The 25,744-nt window shown below is 43.0% G+C and overlaps 3 protein-coding genes across 3 annotated transcripts; 1 reads left to right on the top strand and 2 right to left on the bottom strand.

The window, feature by feature from the left end:
* Positions 1-500: 500 nt before the first annotated feature.
* LOC133003636 (extracellular calcium-sensing receptor-like) lies at positions 501-6,470 on the bottom strand. Its single transcript, XM_061073422.1, has 9 exons — positions 6,337-6,470; positions 5,231-5,531; positions 4,845-5,134; positions 4,247-4,550; positions 3,710-3,713; positions 3,480-3,679; positions 3,172-3,393; positions 2,975-3,098; positions 501-1,405 (listed from the first exon to the last, which is right to left on the bottom strand). Exons 1-9 carry the CDS (start codon positions 6,441-6,443, stop codon positions 501-503), a joined length of 2,457 nt encoding a protein of 818 aa, XP_060929405.1. The 5' UTR covers positions 6,444-6,470.
* A 1,601-nt stretch (positions 6,471-8,071) lies between these two features.
* On the top strand, positions 8,072-12,323 carry LOC133003436 (extracellular calcium-sensing receptor-like). The gene is made up of 9 exons (XM_061073176.1): positions 8,072-8,241; positions 8,337-8,631; positions 8,807-8,893; positions 9,076-9,345; positions 9,551-9,757; positions 9,838-10,110; positions 10,653-10,880; positions 10,979-11,102; positions 11,413-12,323. The coding sequence occupies exons 1-9, from the start codon at positions 8,132-8,134 to the stop codon at positions 12,321-12,323; spliced, it is 2,505 nt and encodes an 834-aa protein (XP_060929159.1). The 5' UTR covers positions 8,072-8,131.
* Positions 12,324-15,770: 3,447 nt separating this feature from the next.
* On the bottom strand, positions 15,771-20,672 carry LOC133003438 (extracellular calcium-sensing receptor-like). Its single transcript, XM_061073177.1, has 8 exons — positions 20,539-20,672; positions 19,543-19,843; positions 19,171-19,460; positions 18,564-18,868; positions 17,792-17,994; positions 17,479-17,700; positions 17,271-17,394; positions 15,771-16,675 (listed from the first exon to the last, which is right to left on the bottom strand). The coding sequence occupies exons 1-8, from the start codon at positions 20,643-20,645 to the stop codon at positions 15,771-15,773; spliced, it is 2,457 nt and encodes an 818-aa protein (XP_060929160.1). The 5' UTR covers positions 20,646-20,672.
* Positions 20,673-25,744: the final 5,072 nt, after the last annotated feature.

Below are 25,744 nucleotides of genomic sequence, written 5' to 3' on the forward strand. Positions count from 1 at the left end.
CGGAGAAACCTGAAGAAATAAGCAATGTTATCTACAAATCTTATGTTTTCTTAATTGTTACACAAATTAAATGCTCTTATGTTGTTTTTTTAAATTTTTTTTAAGTTTCTTCCGATTATTTCTCATGTATTTGTTAACATTCCAGGCCAGGAGTTTGCAAACAATGTGACAATAACACTTGAGGGAACTGTAAACAGTCTATATTTTTATTTTAATTACACCACATCTATTATACTATGATGTGCAATTTGCTTTTGTAGTGAAGACAAAACTCTTTGTTTTGCAACAAAAACTCTTATTTTTGTTGCAAAACTTTGTTTATTTTATTTCATATTTCCAGCACGAAATGTAAATTATTTGTAAAATGAGAAAACAAAAGATTTTAAAGACGTTCACAAAATTACAATATATTAAAAAGCATGCAAATGTAAAGATTCACACAAACTAGGTGAAGAACTATTGTGTGCTGCCATCATAAATATTCCCAGAGCTCAGATGTACTAGGATTCATTCTTGTTCATCAAATGTTTCTTGGTGTTCTTTTCGGGCTTAAACAATATGATGTAACACTTTGGAGCAAATATACATAGAATTAATCCAAAGCTGGAGGCCAGGATGGCAAATATCTCCACTGCAACAGTGAATTTACCAGGAGAGCTGACGTAAGCTGGAATAAAAGTGATCCAGACGGCACAGAATATCAACATGCTGAACGTTATGAGCTTTGCCTCATTAAAATTATCAGGGAGCTTCCGAGCTAGGACGGCTAACACAAAGCAAAAGAAGGCCAACAGGCCTATGTACCCGAGCACAGCCCAGAACCCAATGGCTGAACCCAATGCACACTCCAGGATGATTCTCTCCTTGTATGTGGTCAGGTTTTTCATTGGAAAAGGGGGACTGACAACCAACCAAATGATACATATTAGAACTTGAATAAACGTGAAGGACACCACAGTCATTCTTTGCTGCGGAGGGCCGAACCATTTCATGATGTTACGACCTGGAAGTGTCGCTTTAAAGGCCATTAACACCACTATAGTTTTGCCGAGGACACAAGAGATGCAGAGGACGAAGGTGATGCCGAACGCCGTGTGTCGCAGCATGCAGGACCACTCGGAGGGTGCTCCCATGAAAGTAAGTGAACATAAGAAACACAGAGTCAGCGAGAACAGCAGCAGGAAGCTCAGCTCGGAGTTGTTAGCCCGGACGATCGGGGACGTCCTGTGACGAAAGAATACGGCCGCTGTTAGGATGGCGAGAAACGAGCCGCCAACGGAGAACACAGCCAGGATTATTCCCAGGACCTCATGGATGGAGAGAAACTCTACAGGCTTAGGGAGACAGGTGTTTCTCTCTGCGTTGGGCCAGAACTCGTCAGAGCAGGGGAAGCAATCAGGAGAATCTGAAAAAATAAATGAAGAAAACCACTTTCAGCAGCCTTATATTTGACGTTAACTTTATGTTATGAATATTAGGTGCTTGACAGAGGTAACGAAAACCAGACAATTCGAAGTGTCCATAAATGAAATGTTAAAATACTTGTGGGAAGTGGAAGAAAACAGTAATGGTTTGAAAGAAAACCACATCCAAATATAACGAGAAATAAAATACAAAAAACATTCAATACTGTTTATTTATTAGTATAACAGTGACAACTGATCAATTTTTAAAGAAATTCCCTATAGCCAGACGGGAGATATCATGTTCACGAAACCAAGATCATTATGAAGCCAAAGTTATGAGGCAACCAATGACCTTGACATTTGAGCTTTGGCTCCCAAATCCAATCAGTACATAATTACAAGAGATGAGCCGGATACTCGGCTGAAACGAGTATCCGGTACGGATAAAGCACTTTTGCCGAGTACGATTATAATACGAGTAATCGGAGTCATTATCTGTGCTCGGACTGAATGAAAATCCTCACACAGCGTCACAGCGCTCCTCCCATTCACACACGGCTCTGCTCACTCACTCACAGAACAGCTCTCTGTCTCTCAGTCACTCAGGTTCACTGCGCATCGGGACTGTTTCATAGGCTCAGTCAAGGAAGCAGAAATGATTCGTTCATTTCCCGACTGGGTCTTCGAGTACGAGTCTTGATGAGTGAGATGCGAGGGACGTTCACTGTCTCCCGGAGAAATGAACACTCTCTGTTTTTTAGTATAGAAAGACGTGAAAATATATTTGTTCACAAGTCACAATGACTGGTTTTGTTATTTTCACTTTACATTTACACTTACTTTACAGTAAAGTAAACCTCTATTAAATACAGTCCAACATGACAGTTTGTATGGTTTGAAATTGTCATTTATTATCACACTGGCATTTAATTATCACGGCAAACAATTACACTGCACTAAACTTTAAGTGTTAATGTAAAGTGAAAATAACAAAACCAGTCTGTATGACTTGTGAACGAATATAATTCACGTCTTTCTATACTAAAAACAAAGAGTGTTCATTTCTCCGGGAGACAGTGAACGTCCCTCGCATCTCACTCACACACACACTCACACACACACACACACAAACACACACACACACACACACCTGGTGTGGAAATAAATAAAAAAAAAAAAAAAAATCATAAAAAAATTTCAAAGTTAAAAAAGAAAGTTATGTTGAACCAGCCCACTTCCGGGTTAAATCACACCCACTTCCGGGTTAGGCCCCGCCCCCTCAGAGTACGGATACGGATAATTCATATGGTTAACAGATACAGATACAGATAATGCTGTACTCGCTCATCCCTAATAATTACGTCCAAGTGAACGTTTGTGCAAAATGTTAAAGGATTCCCTAAAGGTATTCTTGAGATATGCGTTGACAAGTATGGGACGTACACATAACTCCAAAACATAATGCTTCCAGCAAAGGCCCTTCTTCAGAACTGCTTTGTCCGACATGTTACCTACAAGTCGGTGGGTGCATCAGCTGGTGTTGAACATTCCTTGTGTTCTTATTTCACCTGTAGCATTGCTTATCTCTCCCTCAGGACATGGAACACAGTCATAGCAGCAGATGGGTTTCCCTCTCAGCAGCACTTTACGGGTTCCTGCAGGGCAGCTGTCAGTGCACACTGAAGCAGGCACCTGTCACACAGTAACAAACAAACTCACACTATGGCTACACAGCTTGTATTAGTGTTAACTTTTGGCTGCTCACCTGTGTGCCACCCTCCATCCATGTGAAGTTCCTGCTGATGTGGAATTCCTGGCCGACCGGCAGCGACGCATTGTAGTGCCCAACTGTCACCAACTCAATGCTGCCACTTGCTCTTCTTTGCCAGTTGACCAGCTCATATGTGGCCACAGGGTCTCCGTTGGCATCAAACGACACATCATAACCGTTCTGGGAAAAACTGACTTTCTTCAGCTCAGTAAGAACCTGTGAGGATGAATTGGAAGAAGACAAGAAGTAAATCATGTACATTTTCATATTGGTACGTATGTGACGCATTTGTTTGTACCGACCTGATTGGATTCTATCCTGGTGAGTTTGTCACACTCTCTTGTAGAGTTAGTTTTCTGGCACATTGCGTTATGAATTGCATGAGCCATTGCATAAACAGCCTTGTACACCATGTTGGTGATGCGGAGCTGAGACGTGTCGGTGTACGGGCTCTGGAGCGTCTGTATGTCTTCAGTTCCATCACATAGACTCTCTCTTGTGGCTGCACCTAAAAACACAACGAGGAGAAGACTGGGCTTTTTACTAATTATCATTTACATTTATGAAAATAATAAGAAAAATGTCCTTGAAACTGACTTTACCTATATTAATATTTACAAAACAAAAACATGAATATGATATTATCATAGTGTTATGCTGTATTTTGCTGTCCCATTATAATTATATATCATTATAATTATTATTGCTATGATATCACTGCACATTATTATTAGTATGCAGCATGTACACTGTCAGTATCCTTTTTAATAACTTTATTATGTTCTTTATGTTCTGCATTTTTAAGTTAACATTTCATCTATGTTTATTTATCTTATTCGTCTTCTATTTTTCACTAATTTAATATATATTTCATTATTACCTTGTACCTTATTATATTTTCAGCTTGCATATTTATACCTTATATATTTGAAATATTCTCTTATTTCAAATATTTTCATCTCATATGTTTAGTCATCTCATGCATTTTTCATGTATCTTTGATTTTAATTGTGAACCACAACTGATAGTGTCAGTTATGTTCTATGAGAAAAAAACAAGTCAGCACAACTTCCTCACTCTGGTCCAGCCTGCAGTTGAATTCACTCTCCCAGAACTCAGTCAGCACCGGGGACGCAGACACTTTGGATAGGGGCAGATCCAGCAGGAAGTTCCTCAGGCCGGGGATGACAGCTTGCTGGATGCCAATTCCGATGGCCCCGGCACAGAAGGAGAACCTCAACAGCTGTGAGTCAGTAACCCAGCCCTCGCTTCCTAACCACTGACGAGGAGGAGAAGGCTCCCGGGACAGCTCCTCCAACAGGATCTTCATTTCTCCAGAGCTTGCGAAGGCCACAATAACTGTGGCTGTCGACCTGGAGAGATGATGTAATGCATAATGCACACAGTTAATAGGGATAATGATTTTTTAAACCAGCAAAATGAGAACTTTAGTGTTTTGAATGTACAGTTTCTCAATGAGTATTTCTTTTCAGGCCTATAAGATCAATAACCAAAAAACATAAAAAGTCAGTTATTATTCAGTATTATTTATTGCATTAGTTTGTATTTGCCATTATCTGAATAAATTAGTATATCTGACTATATATATATTTAGTTGTCTTTAATGTGCAGAAGCTCAGTGTCAACACAGCCTGTGGTGCAGAAACCTGCGGATCACTTCAGCCACTCTCTGGATCTTGCTGCGCGGGTTGTTGCGGTAGAAAGACTCGGAGTACTCCACGCAGATGCCCTCTCTGTGCGCAGCGTCCAGGAAAGATGCCATGCCGTTGTTGCCATAGTCCGAATCTGAGCGCACAGCACCGATCCACGTCCAGCCAAAGTGTTTGACCAGTTTGGCCAGCGCGTTGGCCTGGAACTGGTCACTGGGGATCGTCCTGAAGAAACTCGGGTACTGCTTCTTGTTGGAGAGGCAGGCGCACGTGGCAAAGTGGCTCACCTGGAGCAACACAGTGAGATTCTTCGTCTCCAAAAACAACTATGAATAACACTGGTTTAAAATGAATGAATTTAGTAGAAACACAAATAGATTTACCTGAGGGATGTTAAAGGGTCCGAGGACGCGTGACATACTGATGGATGGCGTGGAGCCGGACTCGCCAACGATGGCCATCACCATTCCGGACTGGGAGCAGTTGTGGTCGTTGCCGAGGCTGAACTCTGGGTCCTGGCCGTTGGAGAGCTGGAAGGCCAGACGCGCCGCCATCAGCACGGAGGCGCACGAGTCGTAGATGTGGTAACCGAGCGTGATGCCCGGCAGCAGGTTCGAGCTGTTGTTAATCTCCTCGATGGCGAAGATCATGGTGCGTGAGAAGCGCAGCTCACGCGAGTTGATGCTGCACAAGCACACATGTATGTGAGCATGTTGGAGTTTACATAGGATGGGATCACATGTTTTAATGGGAGAATCACAGGCCTAGGAATAATAATAATAATACGAACAGGAGTACTACTACTACTACTAATTGTTATAATAATACGCACAATTATCATCATAAACTAATCACATTAACAGAAAAACCAGACGCATAGTTATTGTACTTATAATACCACTACTTCATATTTATATAAACATACAATATATATATTATTATTAGTACTACTACAGCTACTATTTCTACTACAACAAATAATAATAATTATAATAATAAGTTGCTGTTACTAAGTGCTTCACACAGAACACAAATTAAAAACAAGAATATTATAACTTATCATTTATAACTTCATAATAAGAATAGCCCAAAAATACTACTACTACTACAAATACTATTACTAATACTACTAATATATACTACTACTACTAATAATAGTAACTACAATTTATAGATATACCAGTCCAAAATTCTCAAAAGATTTATTGTATGTCAATAGTCAATAATTACACGCAACTAATTTACCAATTACTCTTTTAATCTGTTCTTATTCTGTGAAATATTAATAAATGTACTGTTTTAATTTAAGAATCACAAATCATAATCCCTTCTATAGCCATATTGTACACATTTGTAATATAACACATGTAACTTAACATTAAAAAAATTAAAACCTGAAGATTTTAAGCACAATATACAAATTTAAAACATTCTTGTCCCCACACGGCCCAACATCCTTTTATTCCCCACTTCTCCCTGTTATACAAACCTCCCTGTGCACCTCAGAGGCTCAGGCATCGTGGTGTAGTTATACCTCACTGTTTTCATGTAGTAGTGAATGGAGAAAACCCCCCCAACCACAAAGTCCCCATCCATTGAGAAGGCAGGTGGATGAGCCGTACCCTGCAGCTTACATTTGATCCCAGCCCCTTTCAAACCAAGAGCAGAGTTCAGCTCAAACAAACCCAGAACCCATACGAGGTAAACAAAGACAGCTGAGATCCCCATCCTCCCCCAAGTGTGTGCATGTGTGCAATAAGTGTGTAATCACTGCTTTATATAGCTTTTCAGACTAAAGATTCCCTCCTACTGTACGTCATCTTACTGTACATCACATAGAGGATATCCTTGCTGTGTATTTTTCAGTTCCTTAGCCTAATGTACTTTATAACCTTCCTGAGTGCCTCTGTTTCTCTTCTACTTGTGTTACTACTATTTAAAACAAACAAGGCTCAACAGTCCCCTTTAAATTCAGTCGAGCCAAGCAACATTCTCACACTCGTGGATATCAGTCTTCTAAATGTGCCAGATTTTTTTTCCATAGAGAGCCATGAATTATTCCCTGGGAAATTGGTGAAAATTTCCCAAAACACTTAATCTCACATTGTCAGAGTAGGTGGTTGGAAAAAAGCCTTGATCACCACTTTCACCTGATCCGCAACTAAATTTAATGTGTCCTTTTCTTGGCTCATGTCCCATCATTCCACCAAGCAATGTTAAAACCTGTTTCATGGTATTTTCATATAAGCTGCTAAAAAACAGACCAATGGACGGGGGCGAAAACATTACCTCCTTGGTGGAGGTAATTAAGCAACCACAAAATGATAACTAATACCCAAAACAGAAAATAAAATACTATATAGTATGATACATGCAACTCAAAACACAGCGATTCAAACAATAATTAAAAAGAAATGAATAAATAGGGGCAATAACAGCCCACAGTCATACAAACAGGGTGTTTCTATATAAAATGCAGAGATCTACGAAGGCTCAACCAAATCACAATGAGATGGAAGGTAGTAATAATTTAAATTTGATTTATTAAGTCATTTAGTATTTTAAACGAAACCACCCTTAAAACATGAGTTTACCCGAAACACTAGTAAATGTGTAATTGTTTACTTCAGCTGTTACTTATTCAACAGACTGTAGAGGTGTACTTTTAAATGATGGGTCACCGGTCCCTCTCTACAAGGAGGTTTATTATAGTGAGAGAGAGAAAAATCCCCATTCAGAAAAACATAGACACCAAAAGTTCACTTTAACTAGACACGATACTGTCTGAATTTCATGAGTAGCACCTGATGCCTTTGCTTTGTTCTTGTCTTTAATCTCCTTCATCATTTATACTCTTTGTTATATATAAAATGACGATTAACTGATCTTTCCACTCAAGATAGTTCTTGGTGACAGAGAGACGGAAACTCACGATTACCTCCAACTTCACAAAAGCAAAATAATTCAAATCAAAACATGTGAATTATGAAATCATGTGTATAAATTTCATATGAGCTTTCCCTCCCCCAAATGTCTGCCCAAGCCCTGGTGGGCGGGATGAAACTATAAAGAAAATCCCCCTGCATATAAAATCAAGCGCTCCTGCATTAAGATCAGAGATGGGGCTGGAGGGACGGACGGCAGTAATGGGGACATTTCTAGACACATTTTTCTCCTTTCATGGCTTCTCATTGTTGATTATGTTCCCTTCCTCCCTTTTCTCATCTGAGTCTTCCTCTCACTCCTCATCCTGTAAGCTCAGGAGGCAGTTTTATTTCAATGGGATGCACAAGCCTGGTGATGTGATTCTCGGTGGGTTGTTTGAAGTCCACTACACCTCCGTGTTCCCTGAGCTGACGTTCACCTCAGAGCCGACTCAGCTCAGCTGCCAGGGGTAAGTCTCACACTCCTGCAGAATTCAACAGTTTTATTATATCATATCAACATATATAACTTCACAGTGCTTAATTGTGTCTGTTTATGTGTTAGCTTTGACCCTCCCGGCTTCAGACATGCCATGACCATGGCCTTTGCTATCGAAGAGATCAACAGAAGCGCTGACCTGCTGCCTAATGTGACTTTGGGATACAGTCTGTACGATAACTGTGCTACGCTGGTGATTGGATTCAGTGCCGCATTGTCTCTGGCCAGCGGACGAGAGGAGGACTCTCTGCTTCAGGAGGCCTGTGTGGGGCCTCCTCCAGTCCTGGGGATTGTGGGGGATTCCATCTCAACGAATTCTATCGCAACCTCTGATGTGATAGGTTTATTCAAACTGCCCATTGTAAGTTTCTTTTCAGTCTTGATGCTTCATTTGAATAAATCTGAAATTTTAAATTAGGACATGTACATTGTATTGCGAGGACTTTTTTTATATTAATGAATTATTTAATGAATTCTGCTGACTTGTATGAAAAGCAATTGCTGTATGGATACCATATGTTGCTGTTTTTTATCAGGTGAGTTATTTTGCCACGTGTTCCTGCCTGAGTGACCGTCGAAGATTCCCGTCCTTCTTCAGAACGATACCAAGTGATGCTTTTCAGGTGAAACTCTATATACAGATAAATAAATTCAAATTATGGCTCACAGGAAGTTGTTTGCACATCAAAGATGTCCCCTGGATTTTGCCTCAAACACAATACTGGATTTAAATGAAAGAGCACCTTAAGAAGAGTTACCTGAGAGACATGAATCTTTGCAATCATCCCTCTCTGTGTTCACTTAGGTGCGTGCCATGATTCAGATACTCCAACATTTTGGCTGGACGTGGGCAGGCTTGCTGGTCAGTGATGATGACTACGGACTCCACGTTTCCAGATCTTTTCAGTCTGACTTGGCTGCGTCCGGTGGAGGTTGTCTGGCCTACACAGAGATCTTACCCTGGGGTGACGACCCAGTCGAACTAGGGAGGATTGTGGAGGTGATGAAGACATCCACAGCTCGTGTGATCATCGTGTTTGCACATCGGATCCACATGATACAGTTAATGAAAGAGGTATTTACTTATCTAACTCTTGTGGTGCCTTAAGATTTGAGAGTCAACCTCATTTTAAATTGTGCACGTGTTTCTTACTAAGTGTATTACACTTAACTGAGTTTTGTATTTTCTATATTTTATAATTGTTCTGTGCTACAAAGTAAATTAAAGCTGTTGTACATTAGCCTGAAAAAAAATATATTCAGTATAATGCAATGCACAGGTGGTGAGTCAGAATATGACAGGCCTGCAGTGGATGGCCAGTGAAGCCTGGACATCAGCTGCTGTGCTGCAGTCCCCCGACCTCATGCCGTACCTGGGCGGAACACTGGGCATCGCCATCCGTCGGGGAGAAATACCAGGACTCAGGGACTTCCTGTTACACATCCGTCCTGACAGAGAAGACAACACTAACAATGGAAATAGCATGGTGAGATTATAATCTTACAAGCAGATCTGTCATTATATAATGATGAAATACTGTGATTTCAGCCTCTAAATGCATTTCAGGTGAGACAGTTTTGGGAACACACATTTCAGTGTAGATTTGCTCCAGCTTCGGCAGCTTGGATGGAAGCAGCAGGAGCGTTGTGCACTGGGGATGAAGACATAGAGAATATGGCAGAGTTTCTAGATGTCTCTAACCTCCGGCCTGAGTACAATATCTACAAGGCAGTGTATGCTCTGGCGTGTGCTCTAGATGACTTGCTGCGCTGTGAGCCAGGGGGAGGACCTTTCAGTGGCCACAGCTGTGCTGCTGTGCAAAGCCTGCAGCCATGGCAGGTGTGTAATTTACACCCTTTGTTAAACTGATCCCCCATGTTTGACACTTTGATATTATTAACTGTGATGTGACGAGGCCTGGTAGCGTTTACTCTTAATTTCTTTGAGTAAAAAACAAAATATTTAATAACAGAAGTCACAATACGAAATTCACAATATTTACTTTATTTGTCATATTATGACAGTCCCTTAAATGTGGCTTTACTTTTATAATATTAACAAGATCCATTCATTATTCTCTGGGAAAATTAGGGATCCTGATTCAGAAATGTATTTTTTTTCTCATAATTCTACCTGCAAGTTTTGTGATAATCGTAAGTTATCATGCATCTTGCTTTCAAACAAACCAACCAACAAATGAACAGGGGTTAAAAACGTATCCTCTTTGGCACAGGTAATTAAAGGAATCAGATTGAATTGTATTTTCATGTGTTGAGGAAACTATAGTTTGTATTACTCAATTTTTAAATTCTGAAAACGTATGCGCAATCAACATATTCGCCATGATGATATATACATTTTCTGTTTTCTCCCCATTATAGCTTATGAATTACTTGGAGAAGGTCAACTTCACCACACCATTTGGTGATGAAGTGTCATTTGATGAAAACGGCGATGCCTTACCGATCTATGACATCATGAACTGGCAGTGGCTTCCTGATGGAGGAACTAAAGTTCAACGTGTGGGTGAGGTTAAGAAATCAGCCACTAAAGGTGAAGAACTCACACTTCATGACGAGAAGATCTTCTGGAACTTTGAATCCAAACAGGTTAAATATATTTGTTGTGGTTTATGCTCTTGTTTAATATGGCATGGGATATTAACATCAAATGGTGTAGAGTAACTGTTTTTTGATGATGACTGCAGCCTCCTCGGTCAGTCTGCAGTGAGAGCTGTCCTCCAGGAACCCGCATGGCCAGAAAGAAGGGGGAACCTGTGTGCTGTTTTGACTGTGTCCCTTGTTCTGAGGGAGAGTTCACGAATGAAACAGGTTGGTATCAGTCCAATGTTATAAAATACCATCATATATTATCCATCCATCCATGCATGCATCATATATACTGCTTTGAAGGTGGAGGGAGGGGGTGGAGCCAATCCCAGTGGACATTGAGCGAGAGGCGGGGTACATCCTTCACTGAAAACAGACCAACTTAAAAAAACACACACATGAGTTATGTTATATTAACAAAATTTCTAACTTGATTTCATAGAATTTAATTAATTTAAGTGTCACTAATAGAGTGTTTCCAAGTTTCAGCAAAAAGAGAATTTTCTTCTTTTTTTTTTTCTTTTTTCTATAGACTCCATGGAGTGCAGCAGCTGTCCAGAGGATTTCTGGTCCAGCCCCCAAAGTGACCACTGTGATCAAAAGAAAACAGAGTTCCTCTCCTACCATGAGCCTCTAGGTATCTGCCTGACCACCACCTCCCTTCTGGGCACGATTTTCTCTGCTGTCGTCCTGGGCATATTCATCCATCACCGCAGCACCCCTATTGTGCGTGCAAACAATTCAGAACTCAGCTTCCTGCTCTTGGTTTCACTGAAGTTATGTTTCCTTTGCTCTTTGCTGTTCATTGGACGACCCAGAGCATGGACGTGCCAGCTGAGACATGCAGCGTTTGGCATCAGCTTTGTGCTTTGTGTGTCGTGTATCCTGGTTAAAACCATGGTGGTGCTGACGGTGTTCAAGGCTTCCAAGCCAGGAGGGGGAGCCACTCTGAAGTGGTTTGGCTCTGTGCAGCAGAGAGGGACAGTTCTGGTTCTTACTTCTGTTCAAGCTGCGATCTGCACTGCCTGGCTTGTGTCTGCTTCACCAGCTCCTTATAAAAACATCCAGTACCACAATGACAAGATAGTGTATGAGTGTGTCGTTGGCTCCACGATCGGCTTTGCAGTGTTGCTTGGATACATTGGATTACTGGCTGTGCTCAGCTGCCTGTTAGCTTTTCTGGCGAGGAATCTCCCCGACAACTTCAACGAGGCCAAACTCATCACTTTCAGCATGTTGATCTTCTGCGCAGTGTGGGTGGCCTTCGTCCCTGCTTACGTCAACTCACCAGGCAAATACGCAGATGCAGTGGAGGTATTTGCCATCCTGGCCTCTAGTTTTGGTCTCTTGGTGGCGCTGTTTGGACCCAAATGTTACATCATCCTATTGAGACCAGAGATGAACACAAAGAAATCCATCATGAGTCGAGGCCACACAAACTGACAAAATTAACTCTTGAGATAAATCTGTGAAATAATCTGATCCACTATGTGTTTTTTAATCCCACCATGATTATCAGCTTAAACTAACACAATAAAGATGTGTGTATTAAATAGACTGAAATGGTTGTATATTATTACATTTTAATATACTGTTTTTTTCTATAATTATATATTTGTTAATTCCCTGGGACAAGAACACTGTTGACAGTAATACTTTAGGACTTTACTTTTGTCAGTAACTACTTGTGCAACTAACTAACAAAAAAAATTACTTAAATTTCAGCATGCCCGCGACTCATTAGTTTTGATTTCTTTGATAACTACAGGCTGACAAATGGAGACGTAATCTGTCTTCATAAGTGAATCTGTGGATCGGTGTTAGCCCACACAACGGTCCAGTCTAATTCATGTGGATTCTTCTGGAAAATATCGATATGACTTCTCCTTCCTCAAAGCAGGTGACAAAAACATCAAACTCAGTTGTTGTCTATATGAGAACTTTCTCACATCAGTGACAAGAAATCGTTGTCAACCAAAGCACTTATAAGTCTGGGAAACAGTGAAATCATATCCCACTGTTGAGTCTACAATAAATAGGCAGATGAAAACATGACTATTATAATCTTTGTTCCACTATTTACGTCATATTGCATTTTACTGTGGCAGGGCCGATCTGAGGACCTCACTAAACCATCCAATGGGTAGTAGGGATGTGTGTAGAAAGGGCAGGGACTTAATCACCGCAAGCACATCCTCCATCCATTTATTCCCTTTAGAATTATCCAGGTGATGATACTTTTACTCAGGTATAGCTTTCAAGTACTTTATACACCACTGGTTTTAGTTTGGCTGTTTGCTTCAATTTTTGTGAAGAATTTATTTGATTGGACCTGCCTCTTGCTTCGCTCGTGAATTTGTGTCCACCTGCACCACACTCTGAACACATGAGCATTGATGTATGTTTTGCCTTAAAGTATTTTGATCTGTGAAAAGAGAGGAAATGAAAACAGGAAATGGTAAATGTTTTTAAACTGTTTGAAAAACTTATTTCAGAAAAGCTGTTGTTATCAGGTTATTTAAAATGGTTGCTCCTCATCTGTGAATTTGAGAACCCCCCAAAAAATTTGGTATATTTCTGTATACCCTCTATAGTGAACATAGCAGATTAACATGTATGTAATGTTAATATTTGTCTTGGTTTGTAATGTTTTTTGAACACCATGACAAAGTTTGATAATTGTCCATAAAAAATAAAGCACTTCCACTTCAATCACTAACAGGATTCTATGGTCATTTAACACCTGAACGAAAACATGTACGAAATTGAATTTGACCATTTTCACTGCATTAAATCATTTAACCCCCAAAAAACTGTCAGAAGATGATTTAATTTGTTGTTGATTCATTTCAATTCAATACTGTGCCAAAATGTAACATTTAATGTGGCTTCAAAATGTGTATCTTAGGTCCTCCCTGCCTTTACATCACTTCCTGCAATGGGTGTCGAAGAGAATAATGATGACATATAAATGGCTGAGTAAGGTCCTGTTTATTATATAATGTGACTGCAAAACGATTGTAAACAGGAGGAGAGCAGTTAAGGGGAAATTTGTTGCCCCGAACATCAGCTTTTGCTTCTGACTGAGTTGTTTATAGTCCGCTACATATGTGTCTTTTCTGAGTTGACGTTAATCTCGGTAGCAAATCAGTGAAGGTGCGAAAGGTGAGATTCACAACATATGCATCAAGAAACTTAAAACTGTTTCTTTTTTATGTACTTAGAAAGTCTAGGTGTAAAATAACATGAGAGTTCAGTGGATAAAGATATTTTTACAGTGTAAACTACAAATGTATTGGATTTGCGTGTCTTACAGTTAATACGCAATTTGTGAGCTGTTAATGGACATTCATGTGGTTGAACTCAACATGTTTAATGAAAAGTGTGACAGGTTTATGCAAACTGACATATTGTAAGTTTCTATTTTCCCCCCGACTTGTCATCAGAGAATGGTTTTATTTTCCATTATTAAATGTTCAAAGTATACGTTCTCACCCGACTGTCCCTTCTTCAACCAGTAAAACAAGAACATTATATGTTACCACATGGAAAATGGCTGTGTAGTTTCCTTTGTTCACATTCTCTGCTGTCGGCTGATGAGTGACTATGACGCTGCAGTTGTCCTACACAGAGAAACTTTGCCCTGGGGCGAAAAACCCAGCTGAGCTAAGGAGGATTTTAAATGTGACGAGGAAATCAACTCACTGTGAGATCCAACAAGAGAGGAAACATGACATTGTGAAGGGATATCTTTTGGTGAAGTTGGAAAAATACCCTTCACCATGGTTAACACAACAGACCTGAGAAAAGGGATTGGTTGACTGCTTCCATCTAGTGGTCATATCCAGAGCTGATCCACAGTTTTGCATTGTTGATGTTTTACATAAATTTCCAGAATATAGGCCACTCTTTCTCATGCAGAATTCACCCTTCACATATGAATATCTTTTCTTTCAAATAAACCAGATTATTGTCACTATGTAATAAGATTGGCCCATTTGAAACATGAATGAAAAAATCTATCTTTTCCCTTCAATGCAAAAACTGAAGGATCCGCTGTGGCTCGGGAGGTTGAGGTGGGTTTGATTCCCGTCTCCCTCATTCCACACACGCCAAGGCGTCACTGGGCAAGTCGCTGAACCTGAAAGACACCTGATGTCAGTGTATGAAGGATGTGTGATAGAGAAAGTGCTGCATGTGGAAGCACTGTATGAACGTGTGAGTGGGTGGATGACAAAACTGTACAGTGAAGCACTTTGAGTGGTTAATGGAAAAAGAAAAGTGCTATATATGAATACAGACCATTTACCAAATACAGACCATAAATATTAATCCAACCAGACATGTTGGCCTCTTGGTGGCATTGTCAGAACCCAAATGTAGAACAATTCTGCTGAAACCAGAGTGACCTGATGAAATAACCAATATTTTCTACAAATCTTATGTTTTCATAATTTTTACATGAATAAAATGATCTTATGTTGTTGATTTAAATTTTAAATTTTTCTTAAGTTGCTGCTGATTATTTCTAATGTATTTGTTAACATTGCAGGTCAGGAGTTTACAAACAATGTTACAACAACACTTGCGGGCACTGTAACCAGTCTTTATTTTTATTTCAATTACACCACATTTAATATACTATGCTGTGCAATTTGTTTATATGTTTTATAGTGAAGACAAAACTATTTTTTGTTGCATAATTCTTCATAGTTTATATCATATTTCCAGCACGAAATGTAAATTATTTGTAAAATGATAAAACAGTAGATTTTAAAGACGTTCACAAAATACAATATAAGAAAAAGCATGCAAATGTAAATATTCACACAAACTACGTGAAGAACTATTGTGTGCTGCCATCATAAATATCCCCAGAGCTCAGATGTACTAGGATTCATTCTTGTTCATCAAATGTTTCTTGGTGTTTTTTTCGGGCTTAAATAATATGATGTAACACTTTGGAGCAAATATACACAGAATTAATCCAAAGCTGGAGGCCAGTATGGCAAATATCTCCACAGCCACAGTGAATTTACCAGGAGAGCTGACGTAAGCTGGAATAAAAGTGATCCAGACGGCACAGAATATCAACATGCTGAACGTTATGAGCTTTGCCTCATTAAAATTATCAGGTAGCTTCCGAGCAAGGATGGCTAACACGAAGCAAAAGAAGGCCAACAGGCCTATGTACCCGAGCACAGCCCAGAACCCAATGGCTGAACCCAACGCACACTCCAGGATGATTCTGTCCTTGTATGTGGTCAGGTTTTTCATTGGAAAAGGGGGGCTGACAACCAACCAAATAATACATATTAGAACTTGAATAAACGTGAAGGACACCACAGTCATTCTTTGCTGCGGAGGGCCGAACCATTTCATGATGTTACGACCTGGAAGTGTCGCTTTAAAGGCCATTAACACCACTATAGTTTTGCCGAGGACACAAGATATGCAAAGGACGAAGGTGATGCCGAACGCCGTGTGTCGCAGCATGCAGGACCACTCGGAGGGCGCTCCCATGAAAGTTAGTGAACACAAGAAACACAGAGTCAGCGAGAAGAGCAGCAGGAAGCTCAGCTCAGAGTTGTTCGCCCGGACGATCGGGGACGTCTTGTGACGAAAGAATACGGCCCCTGTTAGGATGGCGAGAAACGCGCCGCCAACGGAGAACACAGCAAGGATGATTCCCAGGACCTCATGGATGGAGAGAAACTCAACAGGCTTAGGGAGACACGTGTTTCTCTCTGCGTTGGGCCAGAACTCGTCAGAGCAGGGGACGCAATCAGGAGAATCTGAAAAAATAAATGAAGAAAAACACTTTCAGCAGCCTTATATTTGATGTAAACTTTATATAATGAACACTAGGTGCTGGACAGAGGTAACAAAAACCAGACAATTCGTAGGGTCTATAAATTAAATGTCAAAATACGTGTGGGAGGTGGAAGACAACAATAATGGTTTGAAAGAAAATCACACCCTAATATAACAAGAAATAAAATATAAAAAACCTTCAATACTGTTTATTTATTAGTATAATATTGACAACTGATAACATTTTAAAGAAATTCCCTACAGCCAGATGGGAGACATCATGTTCTAGAAACCAAGATCATTATGAGGCCGAAGTTATGAGGCCATCAATGACCTTGACATTTGAGCTTTGGCTTCCAAATCCAATCAGTACATCATTAAGTCCAAGTGAATGTTTGTGCCAAATGTTAAAGGATTCCTTAAAGGTATGCTTGAGATGTGTGTTGACAATAATAGGACGTACATCAAATAACCCCAAAACACAATGCTTCCAGCAGAGGCCCTTCTTCAGACATGCTGAAGAAGGTCGGTGGGTGCATCAACTGATGTTGAACATTCCTCGTGTTCTTGTTTCACCTGTAGCATTGCTTATCTCTCCCTCAGGACATGGTACACAGTCATAGCAGCAGATGGGTTTCCCTCTCTGCAGCACTTTACGGGTTCCTGCAGGGCAGCTCTCCGTGCACACTGAAGCAGGCACCTGTCACACAGACACAAACAAACTCACACAGATATCACACTATGGCTACACAGCTGGTATAAGTGTTACCTTTTGGCTCCTCACCTGTGTGCCACCCTCCACCCACGTGAAGTTCCTGCTGATGTGGAATTCCTGGCCGACCGGCAGCGACGCATTGTAGTGCCCGACTGTCACCAACTCAATGCTGCCACTCGCTCTTCTTTGCCAGCTGACCAGCTCATATGTGGCCACCGGGTCTCCGTTGCCATCAAATGACACATCATAACCGTTCTGGGAGAAACTGACTTTCTTCAGCTCAGTGAGAACCTGTGAAGATGAAATGAAAGAAGACAGGAAGTAAATAATGTAAAGTACATTTTCATCTTGGTACGTATGTGACGTATTTGTTTGGACCGACCTGTTTGGACTCTATCCTGGTGAGTTTGTCACACTCTCTTGTAGAGTTAGTTTTCTGGCACACTGCGTTATGAATGGCATGAGCTATTGCATAAACGGCCTTGTACACCATGTTGGTGATGCGGAGCTGTGTCGTGTCGGTGTACGGGCTCTGGAGCGTCTGTATGTCTTCAGTTCCATCACATAGACTCTCTCCTGTGGCTGCACCAAAAAACACAACGAGGAGGAGACTGGGCTTTTTTACTAATTATCAATAACATTTATGAAAATAATAAGAAAAATGTCCTTGAAACAAACTTCACCTATATTAATATTTACAAAACAAAAACATGAATATGATATTATCATAGTATTTTGCTTTATTGTGCTTTTCCATTATAATTATATATCATTACAATTACTATTGCTAAGATATCACTGCACATTATTATTAGTATGCAGCATGTACACTGTCAGTATCCTTTTAAATAACTTTATTATGTTCTTAATGTTCTCCATTCTCCATTTAGCTTAAGATTCATCTATGTTTATTTATCTTATTTGTCTTCTATTTTATACTTATTTAATATCTATTTCATTATTACCTTGTACCTTATTATATTTTCAGCTTGCATATTTATCATATGTCATCTCATGTATTTTTTATGTATCTTTGATGTCAATTGTGAACCACAATAAACGTTAATTACCATGCAGCTCCACAAATTGTGACAATCAACAACACAACTGATAGTGTCACCTATGTATTAAGATTAAAAAATAAGTCAGCACAAGTTCCTCACTCCGGTCCAGCCTGCAGTCGAATTCAGTCTCCCAGAACTCAGTCAGCACCGGGGACGAAGACACTTTGGTGGGGGGCAGATCCAGCAGGAAGTCCCTCAGGCCGGGGATGACAGCTTGCTGGATGCCAATTCCGATGGCCCCGGCACAGAAGGAGAACCTCAGCAGCTGTGAGTCAGTCACCCAGGCCTCGCTTCCTAACCACTGACGAGGAGGAGAAGGCTCCTGGGACAGCTCCTCCAACAGGAACCTCATGTCTCCAGAGGCTGCGAAGGCCACAATAACTGTCGCTGTCGACCTGGAGAGATGATGTAATGCATAATGCACACAGTTAATATGGATAAGGGTTTTTTTAAACCAGCAAAATGAGAACTTCAGTGTTTTGAATGTACAGTTTCTCAATGGGTATTTGTATTCAGGCCTATTAGATCATTAAACAAAAAAAACAAAAAGTCAGTTCTTATTCAGTATTATTTATTACATTGTTTTGTATTTGTCACTATCTGAATAAATATCTTTCTAATCGTATATGTGACTTAATATATTTAGTTGCTTTAATGTGCAGAAGCTCAGTGTCAACACAGCCTGTGGTGCAGAAACCTGCGGATGACTTCAGCCACTCTCCGGATCTTGCTGCGCGGGTTGCTGCGGTAGAAAGACTCGGAGTACTCCACGCAGATGCCCTCTCTGTGCGCTGCGTCCAGGAAAGACGCCATGCCGTTGTTGCCATAGTCCGAATCTGAGCGCACAGCACCGATCCACGTCCAGCCAAAGTGTTTAACCAGTTTGGCCAGCGCGTTGGCCTGGAACTGGTCACTGGGGATCGTCCTGAAGAAACTCGGGTATTGCTTCTTGTTGGAGAGGCAGGCGCACGTGGCAAAGTGGCTCACCTGGAGAAACACAGTGGGAAAAAACCCATGAATAACGCTGGTTAATGATGAATGAATTGAGTAGAAACACAAATAGATTTACTTGAGGGATGTTAAAGGGCCCAATAACGCGCGACATGCTGATAGATGGCGTGGAGCCGGACTCGCCAACGATGGCCATCACCATTCCGGACTGGGAGCAGTTGTGGTCGTTGCCGAGGCTGAAATCCGGGTCCTGGCCGTTGGAGAGCTGGAAGGCCAGACGCACCGCCATCGGCACCGAGGCACATGAGTCATAGATGTGGTAACCGAGCTTGACGCCCGGCAGCAGGTTTGAGCTGTTGTTGATCTCCTCAATGGCAAAGATCATGGCGCGTGAGAAGCGCAGCTCACGAGAGTCGATGCTGCACATGCACACATGGATGCGAGCATGTTGTTGTTTACATAGAATGGGATCACATGTTTTAATGGGAAAATCACAGGCCTAAGAATAATACTTTTACACAAACAGGAGTACTACTACCAATAATAATTATAATAATAATCACAATTATCATCATAGCCTATAACGTAAAAGTTACAGGCATACTTATTGTACTAATAATTCCACTACTAATGAAAATGGTACTACTAGTACTACTACAACAACAACTTATAATAATAATAATTATAATAATAACTTGCTTTTACAAAGTGCTTGACAGAGAGACCAAATCCAAAACAAGAACATCATACCTCATCATATATAACATCATAATAGGAGTAGCCCAATAATACTACTTCTACTACAAATACTATTACTAATATAAAAATAATATCTACAATTTATAGACATACCAGTCAAAAATTCGTTGTAATGAATGACAATAGTCAACTAATTTCACACAACTAATGACAACTAAATTCATATTCAGCTGTTCTTATTTCAGAATCACAAATCATAATCGTTTCTGCTATAGCCACACATTTAGAATATACACATGTAACTTAATGTAAATGAAAACAACAAGATTTTAAACACAATATACATATTTAAAACATTCATGTCCCCACACGGCCCAACATCCTTTTATTCCCCACTCCCCCCTGTTATACAAACCTCCCCGTGCACCTCAGAGGCTCAGGCATCGTGGTGTAGTTATATCTCACTGTGTTCATGTAGTTGTGAATGGAGAAAACCCCCCCAACCACATAGTCCCCGTCCATTGAGAAGGCAGGTGGATGAGCCGTACCCTGCAGCTTACACTTGATCCCAGCCCCGTTCAAACCAAGAGCAGAGTTCAGTTCAGACAAACCCAGAGCCAATACAAGGCAAACAAAGAGAGCTGAGATCCCCATCATCCCCCAAGTGTGTGCATGTGGGCAATAAGTGTGTAATCACTGCTTTATATAGCTTTCCAGACTAAATATTCCCTCCTACTGTACGTCATCTTACTGTACATCACAGAGAGGATGTCCTTGCTGTGTATTTTTCAGTTCCAAACAAACAAGGCCCAACATATCACACACTCGTGGTTACAGTCTTCTAAATGTGCCAGACTTTTATCAGTTGAGAGCCATGAATTATTCCCTGGAAAATTGCTGAAAATTTCCAAAAACGCTTAATCTCAAATTATTAGAGTAGGTAGGTGGAAAAAAGGCTGGATTCACCACTTTCACCGGATCAACAACCAAATTGAGTATGTCCTTTTCTTGGCTCATGTCCCATAATTCCACCCAGTGTTCATTTCGTTGACGATAACGATAACGAAAAATATTCGTTAACGCCCCTTTTCCCATGACTAAGACGAGACGAAGACGTAACGAAATGGATCTTTGAAAATAAAAACTATGACGAAATCTATTTTAATTTTCGTTAACGAGACGAAACGAAACGAAAATGTTGGCGGTTGACTAAGTCACAACAATTTTTAAAAACATTATCGTATCAGGCCGTCATGAAGTACCCGGAGCGGCGAGTGTGTGTGTCTGTGTGTGTGTGCGTGTGTGTGTGTGCGTGTGTGTGTGTGAGCTGCCAGACAGCGCACCGGTCCCGAGGCTCCGCCCCCGTGCACTCGCTCAGAGAGCTGAGATCAGAGCTCGTTCATGTGAAGCAGGCCGTCACTGACTCCCCGGTTGCTTCTTAACTATGGAAACAGTGAAAACACAGAGTTCCTCTGGTCTCAGCTGCTCTGAGATCAGCGCCGCAGCTTCTTGATTAGAGCAGAAGCTGCAGCTGGTTTCTACCGAGCTCCAGCTTCTGTGTCCGCCTCCAGTCTGATCTGCTTTCAATTTTTGTTTTCACATTTCGCCAACGCCAACTAAAATATATAGGCTGCAGCTATATGTTTTTATTTATTTCAAAATAGGGTACTTCTTATTTCATACATTTCCCACAAATATGGGGATGACTCAAATAACCCTACATAGTTCTGCGTTTAATTTATTTCAAAGTAGGCCTACACTTGCCTGTGTATTTTCTTCTCCTCTTCATAAGCATTTGGTGTTTCCCTTTGTTGTAACAGGTAAAAATAAATAAAATGTCAACAGTTTTCTTTATTGTTGTTCTATAATTTCATAAATGCAATAATCTACAGATTAGTATAGTATTGTGGCAGGACAAGGAAAGGCAGAGACGCAGCTACTGCTTACTGTTGTTTATTCAGTAGCCAGGAAGAACAGGCACATGTTCCCCATACGGGAAGTATATATAGCTACAGACTTTACATTTCCCATCGACCACTGGGTGAGAGGACACACCCATGAGTGCACGCCACACAGCCCCCCCCCCGAACACCCAGAGGGAAAAATACAAAATGGGACAAAAGTCAGTACCTCTCAGGGGGTTTAACGAGGCGACCATAACGGCTATGCCGATCCCCGTCCGCAAACGCAGGGGTGAAACAAGCAGAAGGGACATCATTTACAACAGACACAGGATCAGAAGGCACAACTGGAGAAAACAACACAGGGGTCTTAGAAGGGGGGCGACCACGACGGGGAACCCGGGCCGGTAGCACCTCTTCGCCGGCCAACAGATGAGCTGGCTTAAGTCTGTCCAACGAAACACGCTCCCTGCGCCCGCCCATGTCCAGAATGAAACTTTTAGAACCCGCCTCTAACACCCTAAACGGGCCGTCATACGGGGGCTGGAGGGGAAACCGGTGAGCATCGTGACGCACGAAAACAAACCGAGCGGTCGCGAGATCCGTTGGCACGAAAGACCGAGGAGAAAAACGATGCACGGGCACCGGTGCACAAGCGGACTGTGACGCAGGACGCGGAAAGGGGGCCGAGCTGTGAGGCAGAAACTCCCCTGGAATGCGGAGCGGCTGACCGAGCACCAACTCTGCAGGCGAGGCATCCAGGTCAGCCTTAGGAGCCGAGCGCAACCCGAGCATCACCCACGGCAACCGATCCAACCAGTTTGCATCTGAGAGCGCAGCCCGCAATGGCGCCTTAAGCGACCGGTGAAAACGTTCACACAAACCGTTAGCCTGGGGGTGGTAGGCAGTGGTACGGTGAACCTGTGTGCCCAAAGACTTTGCTAGCGCCGACCAGAGCTCCGAAATGAACTGCGGGCCTCTGTCAGAGGTGATATCAGACGGTGCACCAAAACGTGAGACCCAAGCTGAAAGAAAAGCGCGTGCCACGTCCGCAGATGTCGTGGAAGACAGAGGAACCGCCTCTGGCCACCTAGTGGTCCGATCTACCATGGTAAGGAGATGTGTAAAACCCTGGGAAGGGGGAAGAGGCCCCACAAGGTCGATATGCACATGATCAAAACGCCTGGCTGGAATCAAAAATGGCTCGAGGGGCGCCCTAGTGTGCTGGTGAACTTTAGCTCGCTGACACGCCACACATGTGGCCGCCCACTCCTTGACCTCTTTGCGAAGGCCAGGCCACACAAACTTCGAAGACACCAACTTCACCGACGCCCGGACACCCGGATGAGAAAGAGAGTGCACCATATCAAAGACCCGACGGCGCCAAGCAACCGGCACCACCGGGGGGGGGCGGCCCGTGGAGACGTCGCAAAGGAGGGCAGGCCCACCATTTTGCACAACTGCCTCCTCCAGCTCCAGACCGGTACTCGCAGCTCTCAGTGCAACGATACCCGGGTCCCCAGGTTGATCGGCAGCCAGTGCGGAAAAATCAACCCCAAGATGCACAGGACACACCAGCACCCGCGACAGGCAGTCGCACCGGTTGCAAACCCGGTTGCAGTCTGCAACCGGGTTCGCTTTACCCGCCACATGTTGGATGTCCGTTGTGAATTCGGAGATCGCCGCTAGATGGCGCTGCTGGCGAGCAGACCATGGCTCTGTCACCTTTGCCATAGCAAACGTCAATGGTTTGTGGACAACATAGGCTGTGAAAGGGCGGCCTTCCAGCAGGAAACGGAAATGACGCGTAGCCAGGTACAACGCTAACAGTTCCCGGTCAAACACACTGTATTTTCGCTCACTGTCTCGCAAACCGCGGCTAAAAAATGCAAGGGGCTTCCATGCACCCGCAACCCGCTGTTCAACAACTGCACCAACAGCCACATCTGAAGCATCGGTCGTGAGGGCGATGGGCGCGCGAGACGCGGGGTGCGCCAGAAGCGCCGCGTTAGCCAGGGCAGCCTTAGCCCCCTCAAAAGCCTGGATCCTCACAGGGGTCCAATCAACCTGGTCCTTGGCTTTCTTAAGCTTCAAAGCACCATACAATGGTTGCAGGAGTTGGGCCGCACGAGGCAAGAAACGATTGTAAAAGTTTACCATGCCCAAAAACTCCTGTAGCGACCTGACCGAGACCGGACGGGGAAAATCCGCAACTGCATGCACCTTCGAGGGCAAAGGAACCGCACCCTGCGACGAAATGCGATGGCCCAAAAAGTCTATGACAGACAGCCCAAACTGGCACTTGGCTGTGTTGACAATGAGACCATGCCCATCAAGGCGCTGGAAAACCTGCCTAAGGTGCGACAAATGTTCATCAGCCGACGGGCTGGCCACCAAGATGTCGTCCAAATAGACGAAAACAAACGCGAGGTCACGTAGCACCGAGTCCATCAATCGCTGAAACGTCTGCGCTGCGCCTTTAAGGCCGAACCGCATCCGCAGGAACTCGAAAAGCCCAAACGGCGTAATGACAGCAGTCTTGGGCACGTCCTCTGCCCGCACAGGCACCTGATGATAACCTCGCACCAAATCGATTTTAGAAAAAATTGTCATGCCCGCCAGACGAATCGAAAAATCCTGAACATGCGGAATTGGGTAACGGTCATGGGCCGTAATGTTATTTAAACGGCGGAAGTCGCCGCACGGCCGCCAAGAACCGTCTGCCTTGGGCACCATGTGGAGCGGTGAAGCCCACGGGCTGTTGGACCGCCTAACGATCCCCAAACGCTCCATGGTAGCAAACTCCTCCTTCGCGGTGGCTAACTTCACGGTGTCGAGGCGACGCGAACGTGCGAAAACAGGCGTACCCGCAGTGGGAATGAAATGTTCCACGCCGTGTTTAGTAACCGCGGCAGAAAATGCGGGTGTTGTCAGCGAAGGAAATTCCGCCAGTAAGCGCTGGAAGACATCCTTTGACGCCGCAAAATTAGCGTGTGTTAACGGCCCGGGTCCCCCTGACTGACACGGAAAAGACGCAAAAGACACAGCATCAATGAGCCTGCGATTAGTTACATCCACTAACAACCCATTAGTGCACAGAAAATCTGCTCCGGTAATAGGAACCGTAATGGAGGCTACAACAAAATCACACAGAAATTTGCGTCCATTGAAACACACAGTCACAGACTTGGTACCAAACGTCTCTATAGCCGAGCCGTTAGCCGCTGTCAGACGCGGACCACTGCCACGGGCCGAGAGGTCCGTAGCTGCAGGAGGGAGAAGGCTCTTCTGCGAGCCGGAGTCCACCAGAAACTGATTACCTGATATGGAGTCATGAACGAACAGCAGCTCCTCTTGATCACCAGCGCCCACGGCTGCTACCGAGCGCCGGCTCTTCCGTTTCCCGGTGCCTGGAACGCGCACGGAGGAACGCAGCGGCGCGCCTTGCTGCCGAAGCGCTGATGGAAGAAACACAGCTGGCCGCGCTGTGTGCGGGTGGAGACTGAAGCCGTCACTGCCGGAACCTCGTTCTCCAACGTCGACTGGGAGGACTCCACGGCCACACTCTGCACGGAGACGTTCCTCGAAGACAGCAGGATCCGGTCCGCCTCCTCAGCTAATCCACGGAAGTTGCCGGCCGCCAAGCAAGAAGAGTTGGCGAGGGCTGCGCGCACCTGCAGCGGGAGCTGGCGCAGAAAGATGTGCGGGAACAGGAAACCC

This window comes from Limanda limanda, chromosome 6, assembly GCF_963576545.1.
Source record: "Limanda limanda chromosome 6, fLimLim1.1, whole genome shotgun sequence".
NCBI classification, from domain to species: domain Eukaryota; kingdom Metazoa; phylum Chordata; class Actinopteri; order Pleuronectiformes; family Pleuronectidae; genus Limanda; species Limanda limanda.